At 42.4% G+C, this 27,708-nt stretch overlaps 2 protein-coding genes across 2 annotated transcripts in view; one reads left to right on the top strand and one right to left on the bottom strand.

The window, feature by feature from the left end:
- Positions 1-27,708, top strand: part of LOC149067897 (uncharacterized) — a 346,496-nt gene that overhangs the window by 50,432 nt on the left and 268,356 nt on the right. The window lies entirely within an intron of this gene.
- LOC149067900 (uncharacterized) overlaps positions 1-27,708 on the bottom strand; it is a 153,832-nt gene that overhangs the window by 2,220 nt on the left and 123,904 nt on the right. The window contains exon 2 of the mRNA XM_089251984.1: positions 812-1,022. Within this exon, the coding sequence (XP_089108110.1) occupies positions 812-998 (187 nt within the window). The 5' untranslated portion in view covers positions 999-1,022. The remainder of the gene's footprint in view (positions 1-811; positions 1,023-27,708) is intronic.

Here is a 27,708-nt window from a genome sequence, read left to right on the forward strand (position 1 = left end):
TAGAAGCGAAGGTTAAAAAAGTAGGTGTCTCAAAATGTCAAATTCAGAGGTCTTTAACCTTTTTCCTACTCGCGAGCACTGCCTGTATCCATCTTCAAAAGAAGAGCGCCTCCCTTTTCGGCAAGTTCGACATACGAATGCATGAAATTAGGATGGTTTTCAATCCTAGAACGCAATTTTTGCAACGAATTCGATTCGAACGTTGATCAAGTGCTCGCAAACACGAAATTGGTCGCGAGAATCGAGCTTCCTGGGTGCTTCAGGGGAGCACCGTGGTGCACACGAGAAACGGATTGAAGATGCCTTTTATAATTAACGTTTTTTTTAAGAATCGAAAAATTCAATTTTTATCATCATTTTACTTTTCCTGAATAATTAGCCAACATGTAATCAGGGCCGTCTTAAGAGTATCATGGGCCCCCGGGCCAATTGATTTTTCTGAGGCCCTACCAAACAACTTCTCGAAAATTTCAACCAGATCTCATTTTTGTGAGGCCCCTCTTCGCTTGAGGCCCCCGGGCCGTGGTCGGGTGGGCCCATGCCTTAAGACAGCACTGCATGTAATTTTTTTTACATCTCGCACTCCCCGGTTAAGAACCATTGGTATAGATGGAAGGCAAGATGAAAAATCTCAAGTAATTGTCACACAAAGTACACGGAGTGGCAAAAATGACGTCATCGGAGAAAAAAACCCCTCGATGCGTATCAATTTTTAGCAGCGCCATCTAGTAGCGGGAATATTTCGAAACTCGCCACAGTGTGGCGTCTAGTGTGCAGCTTATATTAAATGCAAATATAAATACAGACATACTATAGTTGGCGGAGGCAGTAGTACACGGCGCATGCGCAGTAAAATCGTCCCTGTCGCCTTCAGAGGTCGGTAGAAGATGTCGAAGGTTCTCGGGGATGTTGTGCCGACGACTATCTGAACTGTCGCTGATCTCGTAATCGACGCAATTCTCTGATCCGAACTCAGTGTCAGACCTCGTGAGTCTCATATCTACGTCATCAATCGTCACCACCTATGAAAGAATAAAAATACAAACCAATACAGAGTCAATAAAGAAACAAAGCATCAAGTGAGAAGGGCCTAGAGTTATAAGTCAAAGCCGTACCAAACAACAACAATTATGATTATTAAAGGGGTGATTGGGGGGGGGGAGGGTTGATATAAAGGAATTACGCTAATACCTTTCTGAATCGTTCGTCTCACTCTTTCAAAAAGATCCACTAATTCGTTGGAATTACTCCGCGAACTCCGTTTCCCCTCGGGGCTCGTTTTCTCGCTGATATTCCTCGGATGGAATTTTCGAGAAGAGAAAAGGATGCCAGAGAGGAATTTTCTGGATCTGTTATTACATTCCCGATCTTCCTCGGGGATTATCGTCACTGACGCGTGTGCGTGTGTTTGTATGTATATATATATATATACACAGGTACACATCTCCCATTAATTGGGTAAGGATTCAATGGAATATTTATTGGAATTGGTTGTTCGATGAGCCAATGTCCCCCTGGGGAGGTAGGAAGAGACTTGAAGTATTGATTGCGGTGCGCCCGTTGTACGTAACTAATTCGAGTATCCACGTGAGTCGTGACGATGAAGAATTCTGATTCGTTCCTAGATTCCGGTCAAATGACGTTCGATTCTTACCTTTGGGAAAGTGTTGCCAGGCTGATTGAGTTGGGAATTACGATCAGATACCGACGCAACCAGAGTCGGGATCGGGACCTGCGAGTACCTTGGAAACTCATCTTTTTTTTTTTTTGGCTTCCTAAGCTAAAAGATTCTTAACATGCATAGGCACCATATAGGCTTTTTGAAGGTGCCGACCCCCAATTCTGAATATGCCAGGAGGCTGGTTGTGCTCATTATTCTTCGCAGATGAATAGATGTTCCAAAACAGTTGGGCCCTCGCCATACGGGGATACTAATGTTCCCAAGATACCGGAAGGCTCGGTATCCAAGCCACCCAACACGCGTATTTCTATGGCGCCACTTAGACGGGGATACCGGAGTATTGGCGGCTGGAAAATCTATGCGACCTGTAGACAGGTGACTTGACATGCTAGTCTCCTTGCTACTGCAGTATCACGATTCCGCAATATCGCTATATTCTTGCGATCGTGTGAAGGTTAGTGGATTAGAAACTACGTCATTTCTCTGTCTTCTGGGTTTTTCGTTGTTTTTTATAGGGCCGTGCGATGGCCCCAACAACGGGCAACTCCAGTATTTTGGCCTTCAGGCTACTGGAGATTGATTTAAGTATCCCCGTGTGAGAAGAGCTTTGGCCGCGCTGACTCTTGTAAAGACTGGGATAAAGATTAGCCTCATTTAAAGGTTAACTGCGATGATTTTCTTCCTCAACTAGATGTGAGGTTAATGGCATCGGCAGTTCTTGGCGTGGATTCTTGCAACGCTTATTCGAAGGCTGCTTTCATTGATTTTTTGCTGAGACACGTATCCAGAGACGGTTTACGGAAACTTATGTATATTTCGCCCCCGGAAATTTAGCCCCTGACATTTTGCCTGCCCTGACTATATGAGTGACCATGTGAGTACCTAGCGAGTGATCGTGTGAGTTGTACATTTACCCCCGGACATCTCACCCTGACATTTCGCCTGCCCTGACCGTATGACTGGCAAGTTAGTGACCGTATGAGTGAACAAGTGAGTTACCAAGTGAGTGAACATATGAGTGGCAGTCATTTATTCACTCATACAGTCACTCGATCATTTATATGGCCATTTACTCACCCATACAGTCGTAAACTCTCACTTGCTCATATGGTCACTCACCCACTTATACGGTTAAGGTGGGCGAAATGCCAGGGGTGAAATTTCCGGACCCTTTCAGAGACTGTTCCTATTCAGACACGTGTTCGAAGACTACTTGGTCTAGAAGTGCACGTACCGAGACGCAATTTTGAGAAAAATTCGAGCTGATTCTAGCCGAGGAGACACATATTCGAAGACTGTTTGCTGATGGTTCCTGTTCAGATATTACGTATCCGATTGTTATTTACGCTGATCTCTGCTCAGACGCGTATTTGAAGAGCACTTGCTTTAGCAGCAACGCGTATTCCTGCCGAGACATGAAGTTTGTGACGATTCTTCCCACGTCACATAATCTAGGACTGTTTGTGCTGTTTCCTGCTCAGACCTATATCCAGAGGCTAATGGTTTTGGTTCCTACTGAGACCCGATTTTGTGCTGCTTCCTAGACTAGAATCTAGAGGCTAGGCTTGCTTCCATGCTCAGATGAGTGTTCAAAGGATGTGAACGATGGTTCTTTTCCAGATACGTATTCGGAGGCAATTTGCTGTGATTCTGACCGAGATGTGAATTCGGATTCGAGCGATTTGTGCCGATTCTTACCGAGACACGCATTCGAAGATTGCTCTGATTCCTGCTCAGATCTTGATGCTACTTGCCGCAGTTCCTGCCAAGATACGAATTCAGAAGTAATTTGAGTTGGCTTTTGTAAATCCCTGCTCAGACGTGGGGTGGAAAGTTGCTCTGGTTCTTGCCAAGACACGAATCAGGAAGCTATTTTGTGCAGACTCTTGCTCAGACATGCTACCGAAGGCTGGCTGTCAGACGCGCATTCAAAGGCTATCTGCTCTGGTTTCTGCTAATATGTATATTCGAAGACTGTTTACGCTGGTTCTTGCTAGACACTTATTTGTAGGTTATTTTTTCCGGTAAGAAGCGATTTTGGAGTCAATTTGTGCCGATTCATGCCAAGAAGTATATTCGAAGGTTTCACACTGATTTCTTGCAGAGATATTTCCACCATCTTGAAACTGTTAACTCTGATATCTTTTGGGACACGTATTCGTGAGCATGACGATGCCACCAAGACACGAGTCCACATTTCCATCGGGACTCGCACCCGGTGACAAGTTGCAATCATTCCTTCAGATACGTGCATGCGGATTCCAATTGACGTCAATTTCTGCCGAGACATGAAGTTCGAAGAGCATTTTCTCCCGTGCTCATGTTTCCACCCACGTTGATACAGTTGGAGAATCCCATATCGAATCTTTGGGCTCGAAAAACATTGAAGACCAAACATTAAAACCTGAACATACAATACATACAAACTGCGCTGCAGATGTGACAAATGAAAAGTATGCGACAGGCGAATATTGTTCAGAACGATAGTTAGAAGAAACCAATGGCCAATACTCCAAACGGTGCTCTCGCCGAGAACTTCCATAGTGCAAACAAGGAAAGAAAAATAATATGTACTGGGACAATTTGTTTGTCTGCCTGGTTGTTGTTCACGGACAACAAAAGGCGTTCATCTCGATCGGACATTACGTCCCGAGCAGAAGTTGTGTGTGGCGGTTGTTGTTGTTGTTGTGGGAGACCCTTGAGGGACAAGTTAATGTGTTTGGATGCGTTGAAGCAATAACCTATAAACTCCTTTGGTAGAGGAAATGACAGCTTTACTGTCCACGGAATAACAACAACCTGTCCCCTGAGGTTGGACACGAAACCCGCAGACGACAAGAGGAGGGGGAAAAAAATAAATAGCCAGTCAAAGACGTCCAGTTTGTCCTTTTTTCATCTGATCTACTGGAATTATTTTTCTTTACTATGGTTTCTCTTACATTATTTTGGTGTATGGAGAAAAGCCGTCTTCTTCTCTTCCCCCCTTTTTTTGAGGGAAAATATCATGATATTGAAAGTTTTCTACAAAATCTCAAAAAGACATTTTTCTTCTTGACTAAATTGAAGGTCTGAGCTGCAGATGACGTGAAAAATCACCGCGAAAATTCCTCGAAATTGAAGTGAAAAGGAGGGTGGGGGGAAGAGAATAAGTGATTTTGGTCACGTGCACTTCTTTTAAAGATCGATTATTGGTTAGGAGTCTTTTTTTTATTTTTTTATTCCCCAAAGTTGATGATATAATGGCAGTTTATCTTTTACTTTGCCATAATTCTTACGATTCGATGGAATCTAATCTGCTCCTTTGAAAAGGTGGGGAAGATAACTTGTCTTTTCTCCTTGTGATGGGAATTTGAATTCGATGGCAATTAATCTCTTGTCTCTGAGATTTGTGATGGCAATTGATCAGTTCCTTTGCCGGTTCAGCGATTAGATGGCGATCCATCTTTCTCCTTGGGTAGATGTACCGTAACGATGGTTAATGATGTTTCTAAGAAATGCTAGCATGCTTGTTTGATGAGTCTCCTCTTTTTCCCCATAATTCAGAATCAGGTGACAGCTTGTATCCTCACACAAATAAAGCATACTAACTCGATTCGATAGCAGTTGTTGTTTTCTTTCGTAGGCGCGTGGATTCGATGACATCTTGCATTATCTATTGAGTGAGTATGCCGATTTAATGACTATAGGTAATCTTTTCTTTCTCTCTCTCTCTCTCCGTGATTCGATGACAGCTTGTATCCTCCCTTGAGTAAGCATGCTAATTCGGTGACAGCTTGATGAGAATGGGTCATCTTTTTCTTTCTAATTCTCGGTGATTCGACAACTGCTTGAATCCTTCCTTGAGTAAGTGTGTGTGACAATGGGCCAACTCTTTTTTCCTAGGCTCGGTGATTCTGTGATAGCTTGCATCCTCTTTTGAGTAAGCATGGCGATTTGATGACGATGGGTCATCTATTTCCCAGGCTCGGCAATTCGATAACAACTGAGCTGAGCTGAGAATTTTTCACCAGTCCCGCTGCTTATTTATCTGGCCGCTCCACTGGCCTTATCAGGAGAATACCTACAGTTGAAGTGAATGTAGTGTAAAGCGTGTGTATAATGTATGTATGGGCTAAAGCCGGGAAAAATTTTGAAATAGCTCGCCTTACGCTAATTCTTGCTCGTAAAATGCCACCCCAATTGAGACAGCACCTCAAAGAAAGAGAAATTGCTCCAAGTCCAAATGACGAAGCGCCATTGGCTAGTTACTGCGCTGGTCTTTTGTCCATGTCATGGTGGGGCAGCGATCAGGAATCTACTTCACCGATGAGTTGATGGATTTTAGCATCCTCGTAATCATTTCGGCGATTTTCTTCTGGCACATTTCCATCCCTTTTCATCGTCTTCAGGAGGGCGTTCTGAAAAGAAATGGCGAACTCGTCCATCGGTTCGATCTGACTCTCGTCCACGCTAGTGTCCGAAGAGAATGAAAGGATCATTGAGTTTGTCGTCGGCACCGCATCTCGGAGAGGACTGGGTTTTTTTCTCCACTTGAGAGTTAAGGCAGCCGCTGACTTCTTGGATGACCTCTGGGCGGTCATTGGCTTCTTTTTATCGGTTTTCTGGAATTCCCTGCTGTAGGGGGAGAAGCTGCAGTTTTTGTAGTTCACAGTATGAAACTATTTACAATTATACAGCACTGCGGGCTGTCCACACCACGTACGTTCGGGAAGGCGTTCGTTGCGTGGCTGCGGATGCATTTCACACATCTCTCAGGAGCCGAGAATCCAAACAAGTGATACCCACAGGACTGGCATCTAAAACACATGATGCGTTTTTTCACTACAAGGGGCCTGAATTTCTTTCCACCTTCACTCGAAGATAGTCCAGTGATTTCAGTTCAAGTATCTTTGCCGTGTCCGGGACTGATGGCATGTCAATGGATTATCTTTTCTTTCTTTTTAGGCACCGTGCACTTCTAATTCGGTAATTTGATGATAGTTTGTGCCTTTCTTCGAGTAAGCGTATCGATCTGATGACAGCTTGCATTCATTGACATGCCATCCATTACATCTTGCCATTATGTAAGCATACTGATTCGATGACTGGACATCTTTTCTTTCCCGGACTTGACGGGCCCGGATGTGATTCGATGGCATCTTTTATCCTCCCTTGAGTGAGCATGCCGACTCGATGACAATGGGTCATCTTTTCTTTCCCAGGCTCCGCAATTCGGTGACAGCTCGTACCTTTCTTTGAGTAAACGTATAGATTCGATGACAGCTCGAATTATACATTCAGTAAGCATGCCGATTTGATGACAATGGATTACCTTTTCTTCTCTAGGCTCGACGATTCTTTGAGAGCTTGTATCCTCCTTTGAGTGAGCATATCGATTTGATGACAGCTTATATTTTGTTCCTTGAGTAATCATACCGATTCGATTACAGTAAGTCATTTTTCCATGATTCGTTGAAAGCTTGTATTCTCGTTGAAGCGTGCCGATTCGATAGCAGTTCTTCTTGTCCTCCTAGTGGTTTCTATTTCATGATAGCTTGAACACACTCTATTTTTTTTTTCAAGCTTACTTTCATAATACTTTCGTATTCAATCAAACCTAACTATATTATTTCCCTAGTTTCACAAGTTATTTTGGAAAAATCTTGTTCTGATTCGGATACTCAGATTAGTCTTGAAGAAGGCGACTCTGCAGGATTACGTGCCAAAATATCGGATTCACAACCGCGGAAGTTGCATGCTTTATTGCTCGTAAAACTACATAACCAACCATACATTGTTTCTTTTGAAATGGTTTCTCATCAATTTGTGGCCTATGCACTTGGCTCAGGGTAGACTGTCTTGTTATTCTTCGAAGATACGTGGGAACTTATCTTCTGATATTGTTTTCACTCCCGTTTCCAGAAACGCCAGAGTGAAGATTTTTTTTTTACCCTTGCAGCTTCAACCACATCTAAGGCACTAAAAATACTTACACTAAACATATTGGGTTGTATGGTGGGTACGGTTAGGCTGACCATATTTCCTTGAAAGAAGTACGGGAAATTGGGATTCCAAATACGGGACATCGCTAATTATCGCCAAAAGTAAACAAAATTGCCAAATATTAGAGAAATTACGTAAAAATCAAAATGGCGGGAAATAAAGCATTACTGCCAATTGCAGTGAATTTAAATGAATTCCACGAAATATATAAAACGTTCACCAAGGCAAATGTGAGAGATTAATATTTTTATTTATAATTGTAATTATCATAATATAATTTATGAGTGGGAAAATAATTTCATTCTTTGATTCAATATAAAGAATAAAAATTCAAGTAAGCTTCGTGTAAAAAACTGGGAAAAACCGGGACACTTTCGTTAAAATGTCGGGACGACAAAAACAAGAAAACCAGGACTGTTCCGGGAAATACGGGACGTATGGTAGTCTTCTTCACGTCAAATATTGATTAACAGTACTAGTTATAAGAGGGTAGTATGACACAATTGGGGGTTGCTTGGCTAGCCTATCTCAAAATATTTCGAAAAACCAAAAACAAAAGCACAGTCTTGCCGCATATAACGTAAGTGAATCTCGACAAATAAATGTATGTCAAACCACGACAGGCAAATATGGTCTACACCTCACAAGTCTTCATAATTCGCTATTTGCCAGATGAAAGGTACATACAGTCTCAGAAAACGGAATTACCGGAAAAGGAAAGTCCATCTCGTACACAAATCAATAAAACATTACTTTTGATTTCACGAGTTTGATCGATTACGACCGATTCTCCCATCCCATTCACAGCCGTAATAAATGATTCCCCCGAAACATATATTTATCCCCCACTTGAAAATGAATTTACGCAGTAATTTTAGCGGCCATTTTGAATCGGGAGAAGGGAACCATGAATTCGATACACGTAGACGTAAAAAAAAAAATATATATATATAATAAACCATATCGTGCTTTCATTTCTTACGAATCCGAACCGATATAACGGATATTAAAGAACGTATATTTTCTGTTATGCCCGATTCTATTCGTCCTTAGAATTCTCCCTTTTCTGCTTTTTTTTATCCCTTCGAAGCAGAACTTCTGTAATTACAGTAACCCGTCTAATGTAACTGAAATAGCAGACGATACATCGATCGTTGCCAACCCCACATAAATAAAAAAAAAAAAAAGGAGAAATAATAAAGGGAGGGGGGGGGGAAAAAACGGCTATATTGGTAAATTGAGAAGAAGAAGACACGAGGAAAATAAATGGGAAAGTTCAGGACAAGAAATAATATTAGGAGGAAAGAACTTTTTCCCTTTGAAAAGAGGTGTTTTTTCTTATATATTTTTTTAGCTTTATTTATTTATTTTTAGGAAGTAATAAACACGACCTATCTAATAAACTGACAAGCTGTTCCTTCCCCCTCCCCCTTCCAGTATCGGCGACGACTGTTCCGCCATTACGGAAAGATGACCCCCGGAGAAATGTGAACTCCCAAGATTCCATAAAACGGGTAATAGCTTGTTTACTTGCCATGGAAGCGATTTATTTCACTTACTTCATTTTTCGACCGACAACCCCCCCCCCCTCCTCTCCCTTCCGCCAATATGGCGTAGTGATTAAATAAAAAATGGCGTCGAATTGGTCACGTGCGGTTTGTACATTTATCTTTTTTTTTCAATTAACTATCGGCGTGTGTTCTGTTGCAACTAATAACTCCGTACTATACTGTATAATGAATGCTTGGGGGAATTTCTCAACCTTTTAACGCCAGTGACCGAACTTTCCAACAAATAAACTTCAACCCATTTGTGTGTACGAGTATTCCCCCCCCCCCGGAAAGAATTTGCAATTTTCCGGTGGTGAAATGTTGGTCGGTGAACTTTCCTAGCGGTGAATTGTTAGTAGGTGAATTTTCCGGCGGCGAATTGTTGGTCGGTGAATTTTCCCAGCGGTGAATTGTTGGTCGGTGAACTTTCCGGCGGTGAATTTTCCGTTTGTCGGTGAATTTTCCTAGCGGTGAATTTTCCGGCGATGAATTGTTGGTCGGTGAATTTTCCGGACACGCCTGACTGTGTCGTTCGGTCTAAGGCTGTTAACCAAGCAGAAAGAAACAACGATAGCTTCGAGATCATAACATAGTCCAGTCTGCTTGTGCCTGACTTTATTTCGACACAATTTCAAAAGCTTTCCCAAGTTTAATAACCAAATAACAAAACCCAAAATCCTTACTAATCGGGACCCGATCCGCGGAGACGACGACGAGGCCGCCTTCGCTATCGTTGATGGCTGGGAGGAAAAGTTCACTGTCGCGTTGATCCCCGGGAACATTCCGGAGCGATTTTAAGTCCGTTTCTCAACTGCAATTATCATGTCCGATAGATAATTATCTCGAGGCTTATGTGCGCTATCTATATATATATATATTCGCGTTCTCTTTCCGGTGGCTTACGCGTCATCTCGCCCCTCGGGCATTGGGTTCGTTTCCCCGACGTGCTCGCGGAAGAGAATAGATGCTGAAGATATCACGTCCGCGTTGCTACATACGTATATCCCCTTGTGATCATCGTTCGCGTGTGTGTCTCATTAATTGACGCGAGTTTAATGAAATATTCATGGGGAATTGGGGGGGGGCCCGATTCTCGTAGATGGGAAGATGTAGATTACATCGATCCGAGATAGGGGAGGGGGTAATATATCCGGGATTCTCGTAATATCTAACGTCGGAGAGATTGGTTACGATGAAAAGTCTCGACGTGTTTTCGCGATTTGATATTCGTGCTTTAAATGTGGCTTTTGGCCGTGATTGAATCGGTGCACACACGGATCTGGATCGCGTTGGCTCGCTTTTCACCGTGAGTGGGTTCGGGATGCGAAGTAGTTGCTTTGATTACCGGTGGAGTTGTGGGAGTAGCTTGTTGCTACCCCCCCCCCGTCTAAACTGGTATACTCAGATACTCCAATGATTAAATTAAATAATTTCGTTAATTAAATTGTAGAGAAACGGTGTCTGCACCCAGAGATGCGAAAGCCAACGAAACAGACACCTGTTGATGTTGTGCGTCCGGAAAACTCGTCGCCACGAAATTCACCAAAACAAAAATTCATCGGAGGAAAAATTCATCGAAGGAAAAATTCACCAAACGTAAGATTCATCGGAGGAAAAATTCACCAAAACAAAAATTCATCGAAGGAAAAATTCACCAAACGTAAGATTCATCAGAGGAAAAATTCATCGAAGTAAAAAATTCCACGCTACAAAATTTATTAAAAGGAAAATTCACCGAAACAACAACAAGTCATCGACAGAAAATATTCACCGAAAGAAAAACTCGATAGAATATATTGTCTTTTGTAAACATCGGTGTAATCGTTATTTACAGACAACGATTTACACCGATTCATTGGCGAAAAATTCACCACAACAAAAAATCATCGAAGGGAGAATTCCCCGCTGCGCAATTCATTAAAGGGAAATTAACCGAAGAAACAAGTCCTCGGCAGAAAATTCACCGACGGGGGAAACATTCACTGAAGGAAAAATTCGTCGGCAGGGAAATTCACAGATGAACAGTCACCGATAGAACAAGTCACCGACGCAAAATTTACTGACAGAAAAAAATTCATCGGGAAGAAAATTCACCCAAAAGAGAAATTCATCAACAGGAAAATTCTCAGACAAACAAAAAAAAAAAATTCACCCGAAAGAAAAGAAATTCATCCAGAGAAAAATTTATAGACAAACATCGATGGGAGATTTGCAGGAAAAAAATTCACCGATAGGAGATTCGTAGGAAGAAAAATTCACCGATAGGAAAATTAACGTAAACATATATTCATCGACAGGAAAATTAACGTAAACATATATTCATCGACAGGAAAATTCACGGAAACAAAAACTTACAAATAGTATTAATTCGCGAAAACAAAAATTCACCAACAGGAAAATTCACGGAAACATGGATCACCGACAGGGAAATTCACGGAAGCATGAATCACCGACAGGGAAATTCACTTCACGATGAATCACCGACAGGGAAATTCACTTCACGATGAATCACCGACAGGGAAATTCACGGAAGCATGAATCACCGACAGGGAAATTCACTTCACGATGAATCACCGACAGGGAAATTCACGAAAGCAAAAACCCTGAAAAATTACCAACAGCAAAATTCATGGAAACAAAAAAATCACCGACAGGAAAATCGATCGACTTTTTCACTGACAGGAAAAAAAAATTGATCGAAGTGAAAATTCACCGCAAGAAAAATTCATCGAGAGGAAATTATTTATAAAAAGTCAAAATACATCATTGTTATTGTATGTATAGCTACTACTACTAAACCACACATGTACCTAGTCCATATTCCTCTGCGGAATTTCTAACGAGTTGGTGCATGTTGTGAACCTAACGTGAAGCTAGTTTCTGTATTATGCTTGGTATAGTGCTGCCATCTACCATATATTTTTCGAACTACGAGTGAAGTGTAATGTTTGAAGATTTCATCGTTGCGTAGGCCTGTTGCTCTCTGCGGCGAGACCTTTTAATGGGGAGATCGGCTTGCATTCGCACCTCGAAATTGGGAACCCACAGGAAGCCAACTTCCGCCGACCACCACCGCTGCAGTGATGGTGGGGCTCGAACCCGAGTGGTCGGTCACTATGACCACTCTACCACCGCAGCAGCGGCTGTATGTACAGCTACTGAATTTAAAAGTAGGCTAGCTCTCAATATATTGCAAAAGTTTTGTGGTCTTCCAGTTAGTGCCGTCTTAATGCATAGGCCCCCACCAGGTTTGAGACTGCCCTGCATTTTCAGAAACTTATAACACATACAGTTGTGACATGATGGCATTGGGTTGTATCATTATTGTATATAACTGACTGAAAATTTGATGCATAATGGATATGATTATGAGGTATTATTTGTTAATCTCCTTGACTTGAATACACATTTTACCGCTGTGGTGGTCGAGTGGTTATAGTGACGGACTCGCGATGCGAGGATCCGGGTTCGAACCCCACAGTGGTGGTCGGCTGAAGTTGGTTTTCTGTGGTTCCCATCTTCAAGGCGCAAATGCGAGCCGATCTCCCCGTTAAAAAGTCTCGCCACAGAGAGCAACAGTCCTACAACGATAAATCATTCAATCATAACACTTCACTCATAGTTAGAAAAACTGGTGGCAGATGGCAGCACTACACATAACAAGCATTACAGAGAAACAAAAAAGAACTTCACGTCAGGTTTCACTGCACGTACACGCACATTACCGCATGTACCGATTCGTTGGGGGTTCCGCGGGGGGTGGGGTGCATGTGTGGTGTAGCAGTAGTAGGTAGGGCTCGGGGATCCATGATGTACTTAAGTCAGCCACCTCGTTGGGCAATTTGCCTGTTGTGGCGTTGTATTTGTATAAAATTTCATTTCCCGGCTTCTTATATATCCAATAGCTCTAATACCCGGCGCTGCCCGGGTTTTCTTCAATGAGGGTTTTTGGATCACGTGATATCTCCCTCTTTCCTTGAGGGACATGCAAACCGTGTCTAAGTTAACCAATATGGCGACTTCGTATATCTCTAAGCGAACTCAACACATTTCAAAAATCGGGAATTCAATACAATTTTGAAAATTATTGATGTGTCGGAAAAACCCCAACTATAAATTTCCGCATTTCTACAGTAAAATCGGCAATTTTAACACTGATTTCTTATTTATTTACACACATCTCAACAGGCTGAGCCCAATTACAGAGATGGGAAACACACGGGCATGAAGAATACGAAAAATATCATACAAATATTGAAAATTAATACAAAAGCAAAATAATAATAATTCATCGAATTCACACGTTAAAAGATCAAATCATCAACAAACATATAGCACAAAAATACAACCTCTGACAATAAAGTTCGGTGAATGAAGTCAGAACGGCCGATCTGGCAACGCAAAACGCTGCACCTGCGTAGCGGCAGGTGTTGACCATCTGCCGCCGCCGTTGTTCAGTTGAGCGTCGTTTGTGTTCCGTGAAAGACTTGTTTTACAAAGTGCTTGCTTAGTGCGTTGGTCATTCTCATGCGCACACACTCACTACTTCACCCTTTTGGTCATTCATATGCTCAAACACTCTCTCTACGTCACCCTTTTGGTCATTCTCATGCTCACACACTCTCTACGTCACCCTTTTGGTCATTCTCATGCTCACGCACTCTCTACGTCACCCTTTTGGTCATTATCATGCTCACACACTCTCTACGTCACCCTTTTGGTCATTCTCATGCTCACGCACTCTCTACGTCACCCTTTTGGTCATTCTCATGCTCACACACTCTGTACGTCACCCTTAGGAATTTCTACCAGAGGGAACGACGATGAATGCTGCAAGGTACATTGAAATTTTGACCCGTTTCACGAAACGTCTACGCAGGGTACGACCTCAGTACGCACAACACGGTTCATGGTTTCTTGTTCACGACAATGATCGCCGTCACACAGCCAATATCGCCAAACAGTTCCTGGCAAAAAAAGGGGGTGGTGCAAATTGAACATCCACCATACTCGCCAGATCTCAATCCTCCAGACTTCTTCCTATTCCCGCGACTCAAACTCGCTTTGAAAGGAAAGAGATTCCTGACATCCAACGAAACGTGACGAGGCTTTTGAACTCCATCCCAAAAGAAGACTTCTTGCAAAGTTTCCAGGACATGTATAGGAGATCTCAGCGGTGCATAGTAATCAGAGGTGACTATTTCGAAGGACAGTAAGGTAACTTTCGTTAACATTTCATCTACGTTAATGTTACAGGACTATTCACCGAACTTTATTGTCAGAGGTTGTATATGCGCGCGCGCGGAAGCACACATTGAGAATTATACAAATTCCATGTAGCACCTAGTGGGTGCACCTAGTGTAGCACCTAACATGGGATCTTCATGGAAAATATCTGGGAATTCACCCGTATTTTAGTTTCGGCATGCTCACAGAATTGGTGAAGCATTTAAAATGTTCGTGCACGAGGTAAATGAAAAACACATTTCGGGAACCATGAACCCGTCGCTCGCGAGATGGCGCGGAGATATTAATTAGACTCGTCAGATAATAGTCACCGATTCCGCCGTGAAGGAATGATAGATCTCGCTTTGTACGTCTGCTATCGGGAGATGCCATCTTGAAAAAAAAGCGAGAAGATCCGAAGTTTGTAGGCGCATCTGGGACGTACACACCAAAGCCCCATTCACATAGGCAAATATTGTGGTAGCATTGGGAGTGCTAGCACGGGCTTGACGACTTTTTTTCCTTTACGTGGAAAGAAATGGAGAGCAGCCATTGGTGAAAATTCTTGAAGCTGGTTTTAAACCCAATTTTTCTATTTCCCACGTGAACGGGGGCTCAAAAAACTTTTTCTGTGCACGTTCAATACGTACGCTCATCACTGCAGGAATATGGCCCCCGTATCACTGAGCCATACTCGAGTGAGGGTTAAGACACGTGCCAAATACAGTCGTACCATCGCCGGAACTGAGGTGAATGGCCCAGACGACCTTACGAGAAAGCCGAGTGACTTGTTGGACAAGACACTTTTCGCGTGAGCGCTGAAGTTCAAATCACTCTTGAAAATTACACCTAAAAATCCATTACCATGCTCTTTCTTTCTATAGCTGCTGCATCTACGGTGTAATCGTAAAGCAATGGGATGTAATTTTCGCGTGGATGAAACGACACTGCGCTTTGAAACATTCAGACCGAGATTGTTGTCACGACACCAATCATTCAGGTGGAATATGTCATTTCGGAGAGCCAAGCAGTCTTCTATGGATTGAATTGCACGAGGCAACGGTAAGTCATTTACAAAGACGAGAAAAAGTGACGTACCAAGATCGGACCCCTGAGGAACACCAGACAGTGCTTGTATTCTATGAGGATCATCCTTTGCCTGACCCTCAAAGAGATGCTGATCATCATCAGCATCACTTTGAGGTATCAGAGCATGAGTGATGCCCTGACGTCTATTCAAAAAGCTCTCATCACTGGGAGGATTGAAAAAAGTGGCAAACCATTATAAAGGCATAAACCATACTTTCCCAACCTTTTTTGTCCCATCGCCCCCTTCTTCAGAAATTTTTTTCTCCCATCGCCCACCCAACGCAATATAATCCATAGGATCCTATGCTATACTCGTAGATTCCACCGCCCCTTGGAATTTTTCATCGCCCCCAAGGGGGCGTTAACGCCCACGTTGGGAATCACTGGCATAAACTATTATAATTATACTGGCAGCATTAAAGAAACCATTGTAAAGGCATATACGCGTCTGAAACGCGCATTGCTAGGGTGGGAACCACGGTAACGAAAACATTCCGAAAGTGATTGTTGAAGCCCGAAAACACCATTGTTGCCCGACAGTGTTCTTCCCATTTGGGGCATTTGCCCTGCTCTGACGAATTTTTAAAGTAGTTAATATTTGGAAATTACTGACGTGGCCGCGAAAACACCGTCTAGTATATTTCCGCATATACAGTCAAACCTCGTTAGTGCGTCACCCGGTTAACACGTCACTCTGCTTACCGGGTCACTTTTGGCAAGGTCTCAATTATCCTCACGCAGGCATTGGCACAGCTATGGCTTACTCCGTTCAACGAGTCACTCCGCTTACTAAGTCATATTTTTGCTCTCCCAAAAGTGACTCATTAACGAGGTTTGACTGTATATAGGCCTATATACCCGCAGTGAAAATCGGCGCTCCCCTTTTTAACATTGATTACTACGGCTACCACACACCACCCACGAATGTTAATGCCAATCTAGTTTGGGAATCGATTCGATTCAGCGCATCAAGTTCGCCCTCCAAAGATGGATTTTCCACGAGAACACCGTAGTCTCTGGAGAGAATCGTCTTCTAGACTTATTACGCGACATCGCCCTTATATCGGGGAAAAAGTCATTATATATCACTCGGAGATGACGATGACTTCTTGGTGCTTCGAGGGATATTAAGATCGATCCGTTCTTCGTGTGCCACACTTATTGGTGGTGGGGGGATGACACGGACCACGCGCCATAATCGGTGATTATCTGTCCTCTAACCACACGCAGGATATCGATATTGGCTGGAATGTCAGTCGGAAAGCGATTAGAGCGAGATAGAAGTGTGTGTGTGTGTGTATTTATAAATCAGTGACAGAGAGAGAGAGGCGTCTTCAACCAGTTGCTCGCGAGAGCACCGCGGTGCTCCCAAAAGCCCACCGGAGTGCTCGATGCTCGCGTCCGATTTCGTTCTCGCGAGCGCTCGATCGACGTTCCAATCCAACACCCTGTGGAGGAATTTCATTCGAGGATCGAAATCATGATTTTTCATGTATTGCCGTGAGGGGTGCTCTTCTTTTGATGACTGGTGCAGGTAAAAGTGCTCGCGTGATTAGAAAGATGTTGAAGAACTCTGGCTTTAAATCGATGGTTTTCAACCTTTAGGAGAGGGCGGGGGCCACACTTCATTGATCCATGTCGTGGGCCACTTAATATGAAGTGATCTAAAACAGCACCGAAAGGTCATTTAGGTGATCTGGAAATGTGCCGCGGGCCACTTTGACCCGCGAATATCCCCGAGTCGCGAAAGTGCTCTGGAACTGTGCCACTAAGGACGCCGGGTCATTTAAGCGATATGGAACTGTGGCGCGGTTCACTTAAGTGCTCTGTAAATGTGTCACCGATCACTTAAGTGATCTGCAAAGGTGCTGCGGGCCATTTGAGTGATCTGTAGCTGTGCGGCGAGTCACTTTTGAGTGCTCTGGAACTGTGCTGTGGTGATCTGTAAATATTTCACGAGTTACTTAAATGATCTGGGAATGTGACGCGGTACACGAAAGTAAACTAGAACCGCACCGTTGGTCACTTGAGTGATCTTCAACTGAGCCACGGACCACTTCAGTGATATATAAATATCTCGCGGGTCGCTTAACTAATCTGGACCCGCACCGCATCCGCTTGAGTGATTTCCAAGCGTGCCGCGAGCAACTTGAGTGATCTGGGAATAGATCACAAGTCACTTAAGTGATGTGGAAGTGCACCACGGGTGAGACTTAGGCGGGCTGCTGATGTGCCACTTGATGTGCCACCAACACATATACTTGATTTTCGCGAAATTAGGTTTGAGGTCGTGGGGCCACACCAGATGACTCCGAGGGCCAGATTCGGAGTGTGTGGGCATGTGAGTGGCCAAAAATGTGACGTAGAGAGTGTGTGAGCATAAGAATGACCAAAAGGGTGACGTAGAGAGTGTGTGAGCACGAGAATGTCCAAAAGGGTGACGTAGAGAGTGTGTGAGCATGAGAATGACCAAAAGGGTGACGTAGTGAGTGTGTGAGCATTAGAATGACCAAAAGGGTGATGTAGTGAGTGTGTGTGAGCATATGAATGACCAAAAGGGTGAAGTAGTGAGGGTGTGAGCATGAAAATGACCAAAAGGGTGACGTAGAGTGTTTGAGCATATGAATGACCAAAAGGGCGAAGTAGTGAGCGTGTGAACATGAGAATGACCAAAAGGGTGAAGTAGTGCGTGTGTGAGCATGAGAATGACCAAAAGGGCGAAGTAGTGAGTGTGTGAGCATGAGAATGACCAAAAGGGTGAAGTAGTGAGTGTGTGAGTATGAAAATGACCAAAAGGGTGACGTAGAGAGTGTGTAAGCATATGAAAGACCAAGAGATAATATCAAAATTATCACAGCAATATAATGAAAGATAATTTCAGCATTAATGAAAGATTATCCCAGTATCAAGGAAAGAGATGATATCAAAATTAAGGAAAAAAAAAGATAATTCCAAAATTAATGAAAGCGATATAATTCCAGCGTTAACCAAAAATAATTTTAGCATTAACAAAAGATAATTCTAGAATTAATGAAAGATGTGATTTCAGCATTGACGAAAAAGTGATAGTTCCAAAATTATTGAAAAATAATTCCAAAATTATTGAAAAATAATTCCAAAATTAATGAAAGAGATAATTCCAGATTTAATGAAAGAGATAATTCCAGATTTAATGAAAGACAAATTCTAGAATTAATGAAAGAATAATTTCAGATTCAAAATAAATGAAAGTAATAATTCCAGCATTAATGAAAGATAATTCCAGAATTCATGAAAGATAATTCCAGAATTCATGAAAGATAATTCCAGAATTCATGAAAGATAATTCCTGAATTCATGAAAGATAATTCCAGAATTCATGAAAGATAATTCCAGAATTCATGAAAGATAATTCCAGAATTGATGACAGAAATGATAATTAATAAAGGAAATAACTCCAGAATTATTGAAAGAAATTATTCCAGCATTAATGAAATAAATAATTTAATCTTTTTAGAAGAGTTCCCAATCCTTTCGTTTAGTCTTTCAATATTTAGAGACGAGACCGAACTGTACAATTTCAATGGGGGAAATTGCCAGGCGGGAACTTCGTTTTCACCGAGTCACGTGATTTCCTTGTCTATGCCGTCGCGGCGACTGGATGCTCCCTACCAAGGGCGTAGCCGGGGGGGTCTGATCGCCCCCCGAAATGTGAGAAAATGACCGAAAAAAGGGAAAAAGATGGCCAAATCTATTGTTCTGTCACTTTGGTCCCCCCGAACGAAATTTCTGGCTACGCCCCTGCTCCCTACAGTGATATAAAGATAAGCTCGATGGGCTAAAATCATCCTTATCATGAACAGCCAGCCGCAGATCCATCCCTGCCCACGGGCAGCAGCAAGACAGTTTATAGACAGACAGACAGACAAAACAGTAAATAGAGGCCTCTGCCCGCGAGCCACGGGTCGAGCCTAAACGTACGGTCTTAAGCCCAAGAGTCTAAAAAAAAGACGGTCTCGACATTTTATCGTCGATTTCCGCGGAGGGCGTGTTTTGGGAGTGCAGGAGGGGGAATTAATTAATTAACACGAAAAACTAATCACCGGGGGAAGGGAAATCGCCATTAACTTTTAAGGTAAACTCTCGTAACTTTTTACGATAATTGTCGCAAAACGACGAGCAAAACTCGCAAAAACTAAGCGTTTTTTCTTTTCAGTTTAATGACGTTCCGAACGGTTTTAAAACTACTAGAAATAAGCAATTTTTTCATCCCCCCCCCCTCTCCTTCCGAACGAGATGACGTAACTGACGTAATATCTCGCTCGTTATAGCTGGGGGAGGGAAAAAGTTGTTGTAATTGGAAATACTTTACGAAAATAATAAATATTCATTTATATATATACTCCATCATATCGAATAATTAAAGGACGATATATACGGTATGTATGGCAATGAGATATCCTCTTATAACGGACGTCTCGAAACGTCGTCGGCAATGAATGAGTGAGAAACTTGATAATCAGTGGTCTTTTTTGACTCCCGGACCCTCTTTTTTTTTAGTATACAGGGTGTCCCGTAAGAAACATTTCAAGAAGGACAGAATTACGAAATTTTCCATATACGTGTACCATTGTTATCACCCTGATTATGATAAAACCATCGAGCTTATATTAGTGGAGGGGAACAGCATCCAGGCAACGACATCATATTCAAGGAAATCACGTGACTCGGTGAAAACAAAGTTCGTTTGCCCATTGAAATATACGGTTCGGTCTCCGAATATTGCGTTTTAAAGCTTAAAAAAAATAACGGAGAACTCATATGCAGGTGCAAAAAAAATTAAATTATTTCATTAATACTGGAATCATTTCTCTCATTAATGCTAGAATAATTTCGTTCATTAATTCTGGAATTTCCCTTCATTAAATATCTGAGATTTTCCTTCATTAACTTTAAACTTTTCTTTCATTAATGTTGGAATTATCACTTTCTTCCATTTAGTAATTGGCGATTTGTTTGCCAATTGGCAACATTTTAGCGATAATTAACGATGTCCCGTATTTATGATCTCAGTTTCCCGTATTTTTACTGATGAAATAATGTCACCCTAAAAGCCTAAATACAATAAAACAACTTCATACACACTAGTTGATATTGAACCTGATTGTATTTTTTAAACTCAAAAGGTCTTGAAACCGACGACCTTGGTTGTAACAACTCAGACACAACCTCAAAAGAAGACACGTTGTGGCGAAGTTACATACTTGAAGCATTTTGGAGTACAGAGTCATTCTTATATGCCCTCCACAGCCCTATCGTACACTAACTTGACGTCAACATGACGTATGGCCAGTGACGTCATGTTGACGTCACTGGCCATACGAGATTTACAAGGAATAGTTACACGCTGGTTTCTTTCGGATTCGTTTCGATTGGAACTCACCCATCTAGGTATTATCTTTATATAATACCTCCATGAACTCACCGCCATTAATTAGTTTTTTACATTTTCTTTCTTCCTCATTGCGATGACGTCATCATGCGCAAGTGGCAGCATCAATCGGATGCCATGTTGGTGGGCAAAACTGGTTGGTGAAACTTCACCCTACAGAATGGAACTGGTAGCTCAGGCATGAGCGGATACGGGCCTTTCAAACGGGAAAGATGAGGGGCGAATATCAGAAGGTGTATATATAGTGAACGGGGGGCTTCGACCTCCCCCTTCGCCACCTCCTTGTCTCCATCTATGAGCTCAGGAGTACTCAGTACGACGGATTAACGTAATGACGAAATGGGCTCTCGAAGATAGGTAATGTTACCCACACCTAGGCTGACCATATTTGCTCGAGAGAGATATGGGAAATTGGAGTTTCAAATACGGGACATCGCCGATTATCGCCAAAAATGACGCCAAAACCAAACAAAGTTGCCAAATATTGTTGAAATTACGGAAAAATCACAATGGCGAGAAATGAGCCATTACACTGCAAATTGCAGTGGATTAGAATGAATTCCACGAAAAAAAAAAACTTTCACCGAGAGAAATGTGGAAGATAAATATTCTTGTTTATAGTTCTAATTATCATAAAATAATTTATGAGTTAAAAAATAATGTCAATCTTTGGCTTAAATAAAGAATAAAAATTCAAGTAGGCTTCGTGTAAAATACGGGAAGAACCGGGACACTTTCGCCAAAAAATCGGGACAACCAAAAAAAACAACAGAAAATACCGGGACGTATGGTTACCATACCCACACCACATTGTTTGTGTTCTCAGACTTCGACATTTCCGGTATTCCTATATCCTGTTGCAGGGCCACCATTTTCGACCCGTTTAGTAGCAGGTTTCTGTTTCAGTCAATGACAAAACCTACGGAAGATTTTCGTGCGTATCACCGAAGGTGTTGATGGTTTCTTGTTCGTGAAGAGAGTTGCCTGCAAGGGGGTCTCCATGGGTGTCATTTGGTCTCGTATTCGAGTTACGTTATGAAAGTCACCGGTCAGTTTTAAGGTGGTTCTAATTATCAACAAAACTGGAGATAATTATAAATGTCCTTGGAAGACCGACAAATACTAGAGTGGAAGGGTGCGGAAAACGGAGTACCAGAAATATCCATAAACCTCCTTTCTCGACCAATCACTGATCGGTTCGATAATTGTCTTTCTTCCTTTCACCCCCCCTCCCCCCCAACATCACTTTCCCTTTCATATATCGATGCCCTCCCCCCCCACCTCCACAAATGGAAATTTTCCTGCCAAATTCGAGTTATACGTTGTTGCCAATCGCCACACCCACGTATCGAAGAGCTTATAGATCTGATTTATTTCGGTCATTGAAGGTTTTTGTTTTTAATATGGAATAGTATTCAGAAAGTTTTTCTTAGGTCCCCCCCCCCCCGATCTCGAAGGGTAATAAATCTTTTTTTTGGGGAGAAAGGGAGGTGTATTGTTGGCTCCACAGTACCACCCCACTCCTGTTTCACCATATGGTGGGAAATTAGCGCAAAATATTGCAGAAGAAAAGAGAGAAAACAGGGCGTTTTCCTCCTCTATTGTTAGTACCACGGGGGTACGTTAATGGATTGGGCGGAGGAGATACGAAAATGGACTCGCCGGAAAAAAAAAAAAACCACGGTCTGTAATTCACTTTTCCTTCTTATTGTTATTATTGGAAAGACATAAATATATAAGAAAGAGAAACGGGAAATATATCTCTGCTGTATAGACGTTCGATTGGTTTCTTTTTTTAGTTTGAGGGGTGGGGGGGGGGGGGCAATGGATTCGCCTTGGGCGAGTCCTCCAGCGTCAGAGACTAAAGAGAATCTTTATATTGATGGGTCTCGGTTCTAAGCTCTCCATTTGGAGCTCGGTGTTTTTGGGAATTCGAATCACCAGCGCTGAAGTACCAATCATTCTTTAATGGAAAGATTTGTACTCGATTTCTCGATCCCTATTCACTAGCCATCTCAGAATGAACTGTTGACGTCTTATAACGGTGAACTGGTGGTTGCGAAGACGTTGAAATCCCCGCTAGGATGGACTAGGAGAAATGATACAAAGTCGTTTAAGCCTGCCTGGTGAAGGTCCGAAACATATACAAGACTCAAAAACTGGTCCATTGCGAATCTAGAAACCTGATCTTTGTTGCTTAAAAACTTGGATGGTTATGCAATCACCAGTTCATCCAAGTAGAACTTGAACGGTTACGTTACGCAACCATTTTTCATCCCCTTTTGAAACTTGAATGGCTGCGCAATCACTTGTTTATCCTGGTTGAAACTGTGAATTGGTTTTCAATCATTAGTTCTCACTTTGGCAGACTTGAACAGTTTTTTTTATCCTGGCTGGACTTGAATCCTTATATTGCCCGAGTGGCGTAGTGGAAAGATGCTTGTCTACTACCATGAAGGCTACCGTCAGGTCTACGGGTTCGATCCTGGAAGAAATAAATAGGTAACAAATTCTTTACCTATCTAGCTTGAGGTGACCATATTCCCGATAGTGCCTTCATTCCCGACCCAACTCGATTAGTAGTAAATTGCTGTATGGCGATATGACCGTAGTTGGTGTGGGGGGTAAATTATTAGTGACAAGACTTGAACGGTTTCCAATCACTGGTTCAATCTTGGCGGGATTTGAATGGCTACGCAATCACTAGTACACTTTGGCGAAATTGGACCTGTTTTGTCATCCCAGTTGTTCTAATCGCCGGTTTGACCTGGTGGGAACCTTTACGCTTTCCTAACCACTAGTTGGAGAGACTTTTATGCTTACACTCCTGGCGAGACATAAGCTACTGTGTTATCTCTGATACACTTTATGGTGGAACTAGAGCTGCTTTTAATAACCAGTTAATCAAAGGTTTCCACTTTCTGAAGTTAAGATGGAAGTGCTTGAATTTTCATGTTATGTCGGTATTGTGTTGTAGGCCTGCCTGAGTTGAATATGACTGGACCTGAATGGTTATCCTAACGGGACGTGAACGGCTATGCGATTCAATTTCATCTTGGCTGGACATATATTGCTACGCAATTGCTGATACATTCTGGCGAGATTTGAATGGCTATGCAAAAACTGGTTCCTCCTGGCTAGATTTAAACTGATTTATGCGCACCACACTAGTACACTTTGACGGGACTGGATATATGTTTTATAATCATGAGTCTGATATGCCTGGTCCTGGACGGTTTTCAAACAAATTGTTTATCCTTGTGGGACTTGAATGGTTTTTCAATCATCAGTTCACTCTGGTGGAGTGAATCCGAAATATTTGTAGTTCATATGAGGATTGAAACAGGGTTATTTCCATTCGAAATTCTTACAACCATTAGAATAGAAAGTTTCTCCTCGGTTCTCTCGTGTCCATGGAAGGGATTATAGTCGAGACCAGTTAACGGTAGCAATATCGTGATTTTTTCTGTTCTTTCACGTGGGAAAGGAATCGAAACTAGTAGCAGTAGTTGTAGTAGTTTTCGATCACCATGGAAGAATGAAGATGGGTATCCAGAAATTTGCATAAAAAGCCATTTTCGGTGCAAGGTTTACTTTTTTCTATTTCTCCATTCCGTTACGTAAATGGAAGGAAGCGCTTTAAAAAGGATCTCCGTCGCTTCTGTCGTCATCTTATCCTGTCAACGATCTATCTCACTACGTCTTCATCATCTTCTTCATCTTTTTTTTTGCTCTACGAAGAAAGGATGATTTTCTTTGTTGATGGCCCTTGTGCCACTAGAGAAGAAGAGAGCAAAGTAGACCCCTTGTAAATTCCGGGACGGACATTATGCGCATAAATTTCTTGACTGTGAGGGTAAATATTCAGAGAAATCGTCCTTTTTTTTGTCTTTTATCAGCGTATCTGTTTTTGGAAAAATGAAGAAGTCTCCCGTCGTTTCATTTCGATGAGGTTCGTAACTCGAAACGACCATAAGTCTGAGTCTAAATAATAGATTCCGAATCTTTGATGTCATAAAAAAAGGTTCAGAGTGTAATTTGGCTTCCAATTTGACTGAAATAAATGTTGAACGCATTCTCAAATATCCACGACTAGAGTCTTAATACTGTATTACCATAAACATTTGTTGAGTTTCTTGAGTCTTACCGGAGTACAAGCCAGTTAATTTCTCATCGGAGCGGGTGTATCTTCTCATCACCATAGATGGAAAACCCTGATGGAAAAGACACGTTCTACGCCCACCGTTCAAGTTCGACGAGGCAAAACAGATGTTCACCGAGACTTTTAATTTCAACTGCAACAAACAGATGTTCATTGAGGCGTTCAAGTTCAACTAAGACGAATAGATGCTCACAGAATTATTCAGGAATAATGAAGAGGAACAGTTGTTCACAGAGTTTTTCAGGCGTAACAAGTCGAAACACATGTTAACAGTTGCTCACAGAGTTTCTCAGGCGTAACAAGTCGAAACAGATGTTAACAGTTGCTCACAGAGTTTTTCAGGCGTAACAAGTCGAAACAGATGTTAACAGTTGCTCACAGAGTTTTTCAGGCGTAACAAGTCGAAACAGATGTTAACAGTTGCTCACAGAGTTTCTCAGGCGTAAAAAGTCGAAAAAGATGTTAACAGTTGTTTACAGAGTTGTTCAGGCCTAACGAGGCCACGCACAGGTGATCACCGAAGCGTTCAGGTTCAGCTAGGGCAAATAGATATTCTCATTTACAGTTTTTCTATCTTCCTTTGTTTCAAACCGAGCACAACTTCGGTCCATCACCGCAGGGAAATTTACCACCGAACCAGTTGTGCCGGAAGAGTACACGTGAACCTAACTGCTAGAGTGCGTACTTGGTGTTGTGCGGGAATTTTTAGTGCTGCCATCTGTCTTCCGAACTATATGAATGAAGTGTGATGATTGAATATTTGCACCGTTGTAGACCTGTTCCTCTCTGCGGTAAGACATTTTAACAGGAAGATCGGCTGGCAACATAGGTTTTTAGATCTAACGAGGCAAAAAAGATGCTGGCAGTTGTTTACTGAGTCGTACAGGCCTGATAGGCGGAACAAATGTTTACAGAGTAGTTCAGGCCTAAAAGGCAGACCCATGGCTCTCACTCACAAGGGACTGAGAGCGCTCTAGTTCGGAGCCTTCCGAGACGATTCTTATCATTTCTTGTTTTTCACTCTATAAATTTACTGTATAGGGGCCAGGGGGCGTTCAAGCCTAACGAGGCGGCACAGGCGTTCAAGTTCAAATAAGTCGTATAGATATATTTACATTATATTTGCAGAAAAGATGTTTACAAAGTCGTTCTAGACAGAAAAAATGTTAACGGTTGTTTAAAGAGTTCTTCAGGTCTAAGGAGGCAGCACAGGTATTCACTGCGCCATTCAAGCTCCATTGGAGCAAACTACATTTTTTACTGCACCATTCAGGTTCAACTACGGCGAATAGATGTTCACAGAGCTTTTCATGCTCAACGAGGCAGTAAGGATGCTTACAGAGTCGTTCAGGCCTAGCGAGGTAGAACAGATGTTGACTGAGCCGTTCAGGTTCAGCTGGAGCGAAATTTTTTGTTTTTAACTGAGCCGTTTAAATTCAACTAGGCCAAATAGATGTTGACTATGGCTACACGATGGTAGTTTTTCAGGCCTTACGAGGGCTAGACAGAACAGATGTTTACACAGAGTCGTCAATATTCAACAATATTGAACAGTTTATTGATGTTATACTCATGTCTTTCACAGCAATGTTAATGCATAACTCCTTTAAACTTTTGATTCAGAAGAATCAAGGCCCTAATGAGGCCCTATCATCTCATAGAAAAAAGACGGATGAGCACCGAGTCCCTGATTCTCATGTCAATGAGATAAAACTTCTTTCATTAATAATGGATTTATAGGGATTTCTATTAAAAGTAGGGACTTCTCGACACTGTCCGAAATGGACATGCACGGAAAGACAAAAACGTCTGGCCTAGGCCCATTGGAAATGCGACGTCCCATTCCCGAGGAAAAGAAGTTGCGTTATACTCCTCAGAGGAGAAAAAGTAATATTAATGACCTTGTTTCTTCTTTGAAATGATCGCCATCATCAGCGCCCGTCCATCGATCACCAACCAACTCCTCGCGATCCCGATCGATTTCTGGAAACTTCGGCCGCCATCAGTCACGAAGTTTCACGAAACGCCGAATGTTTTCCCCGAGTTGGAGACGGGAGGCAGAAGTTTTCTCCAGATTAATTATCAGCATCATCAGCAGCAGCAGCAGCATGAGGGGGGAAACTATTCGAACACTTGCGTATCGACGGCTCATCCCCGACTCGGGAATGTCTCCTCGAAGAGAAATCTACTGCCGTGAACTGTATCCGTATTTGAAGGGAATAAGTAAAGACACACACGGAATCATTTCTACTTCTAGTTTCTTTTTCGGGACGGGGTTTTTGAAGTGAAACTTTTCTTTAAGCCCCATGAGAGAGGGAGCATTGTTGTGAGGGAAAGGAAATTCATCACAGAAAGTGTGGAACGCTTTCTTTCCCCCCCCCTCAAAACTCCGTTCCGTGGAATAACTGATTGTGTTATGAAGTTTCGTGAAGTAGACGGGTTGTGGTGTAGGGGAGCGTTGCGAACAGTTTATTACCTTTCTTTACCCCCCACCCCCGTGACGCCACACTTCCTGGCCACACGAAAGTATATTTCGCACGCGAACGCCAGTTTTGAGACATCACAGTGCCAGCTCCTAATTGGCTGC

The sequence above is a fragment of the Pholcus phalangioides genome, unplaced genomic scaffold, assembly GCF_987345545.1.
Source record: "Pholcus phalangioides strain wild (caught in Gottingen) unplaced genomic scaffold, Ppha-v1.0 ptg000028l_1, whole genome shotgun sequence".
In the NCBI taxonomy this organism is placed as follows: Eukaryota; Metazoa; Arthropoda; class Arachnida; order Araneae; family Pholcidae; genus Pholcus; species Pholcus phalangioides.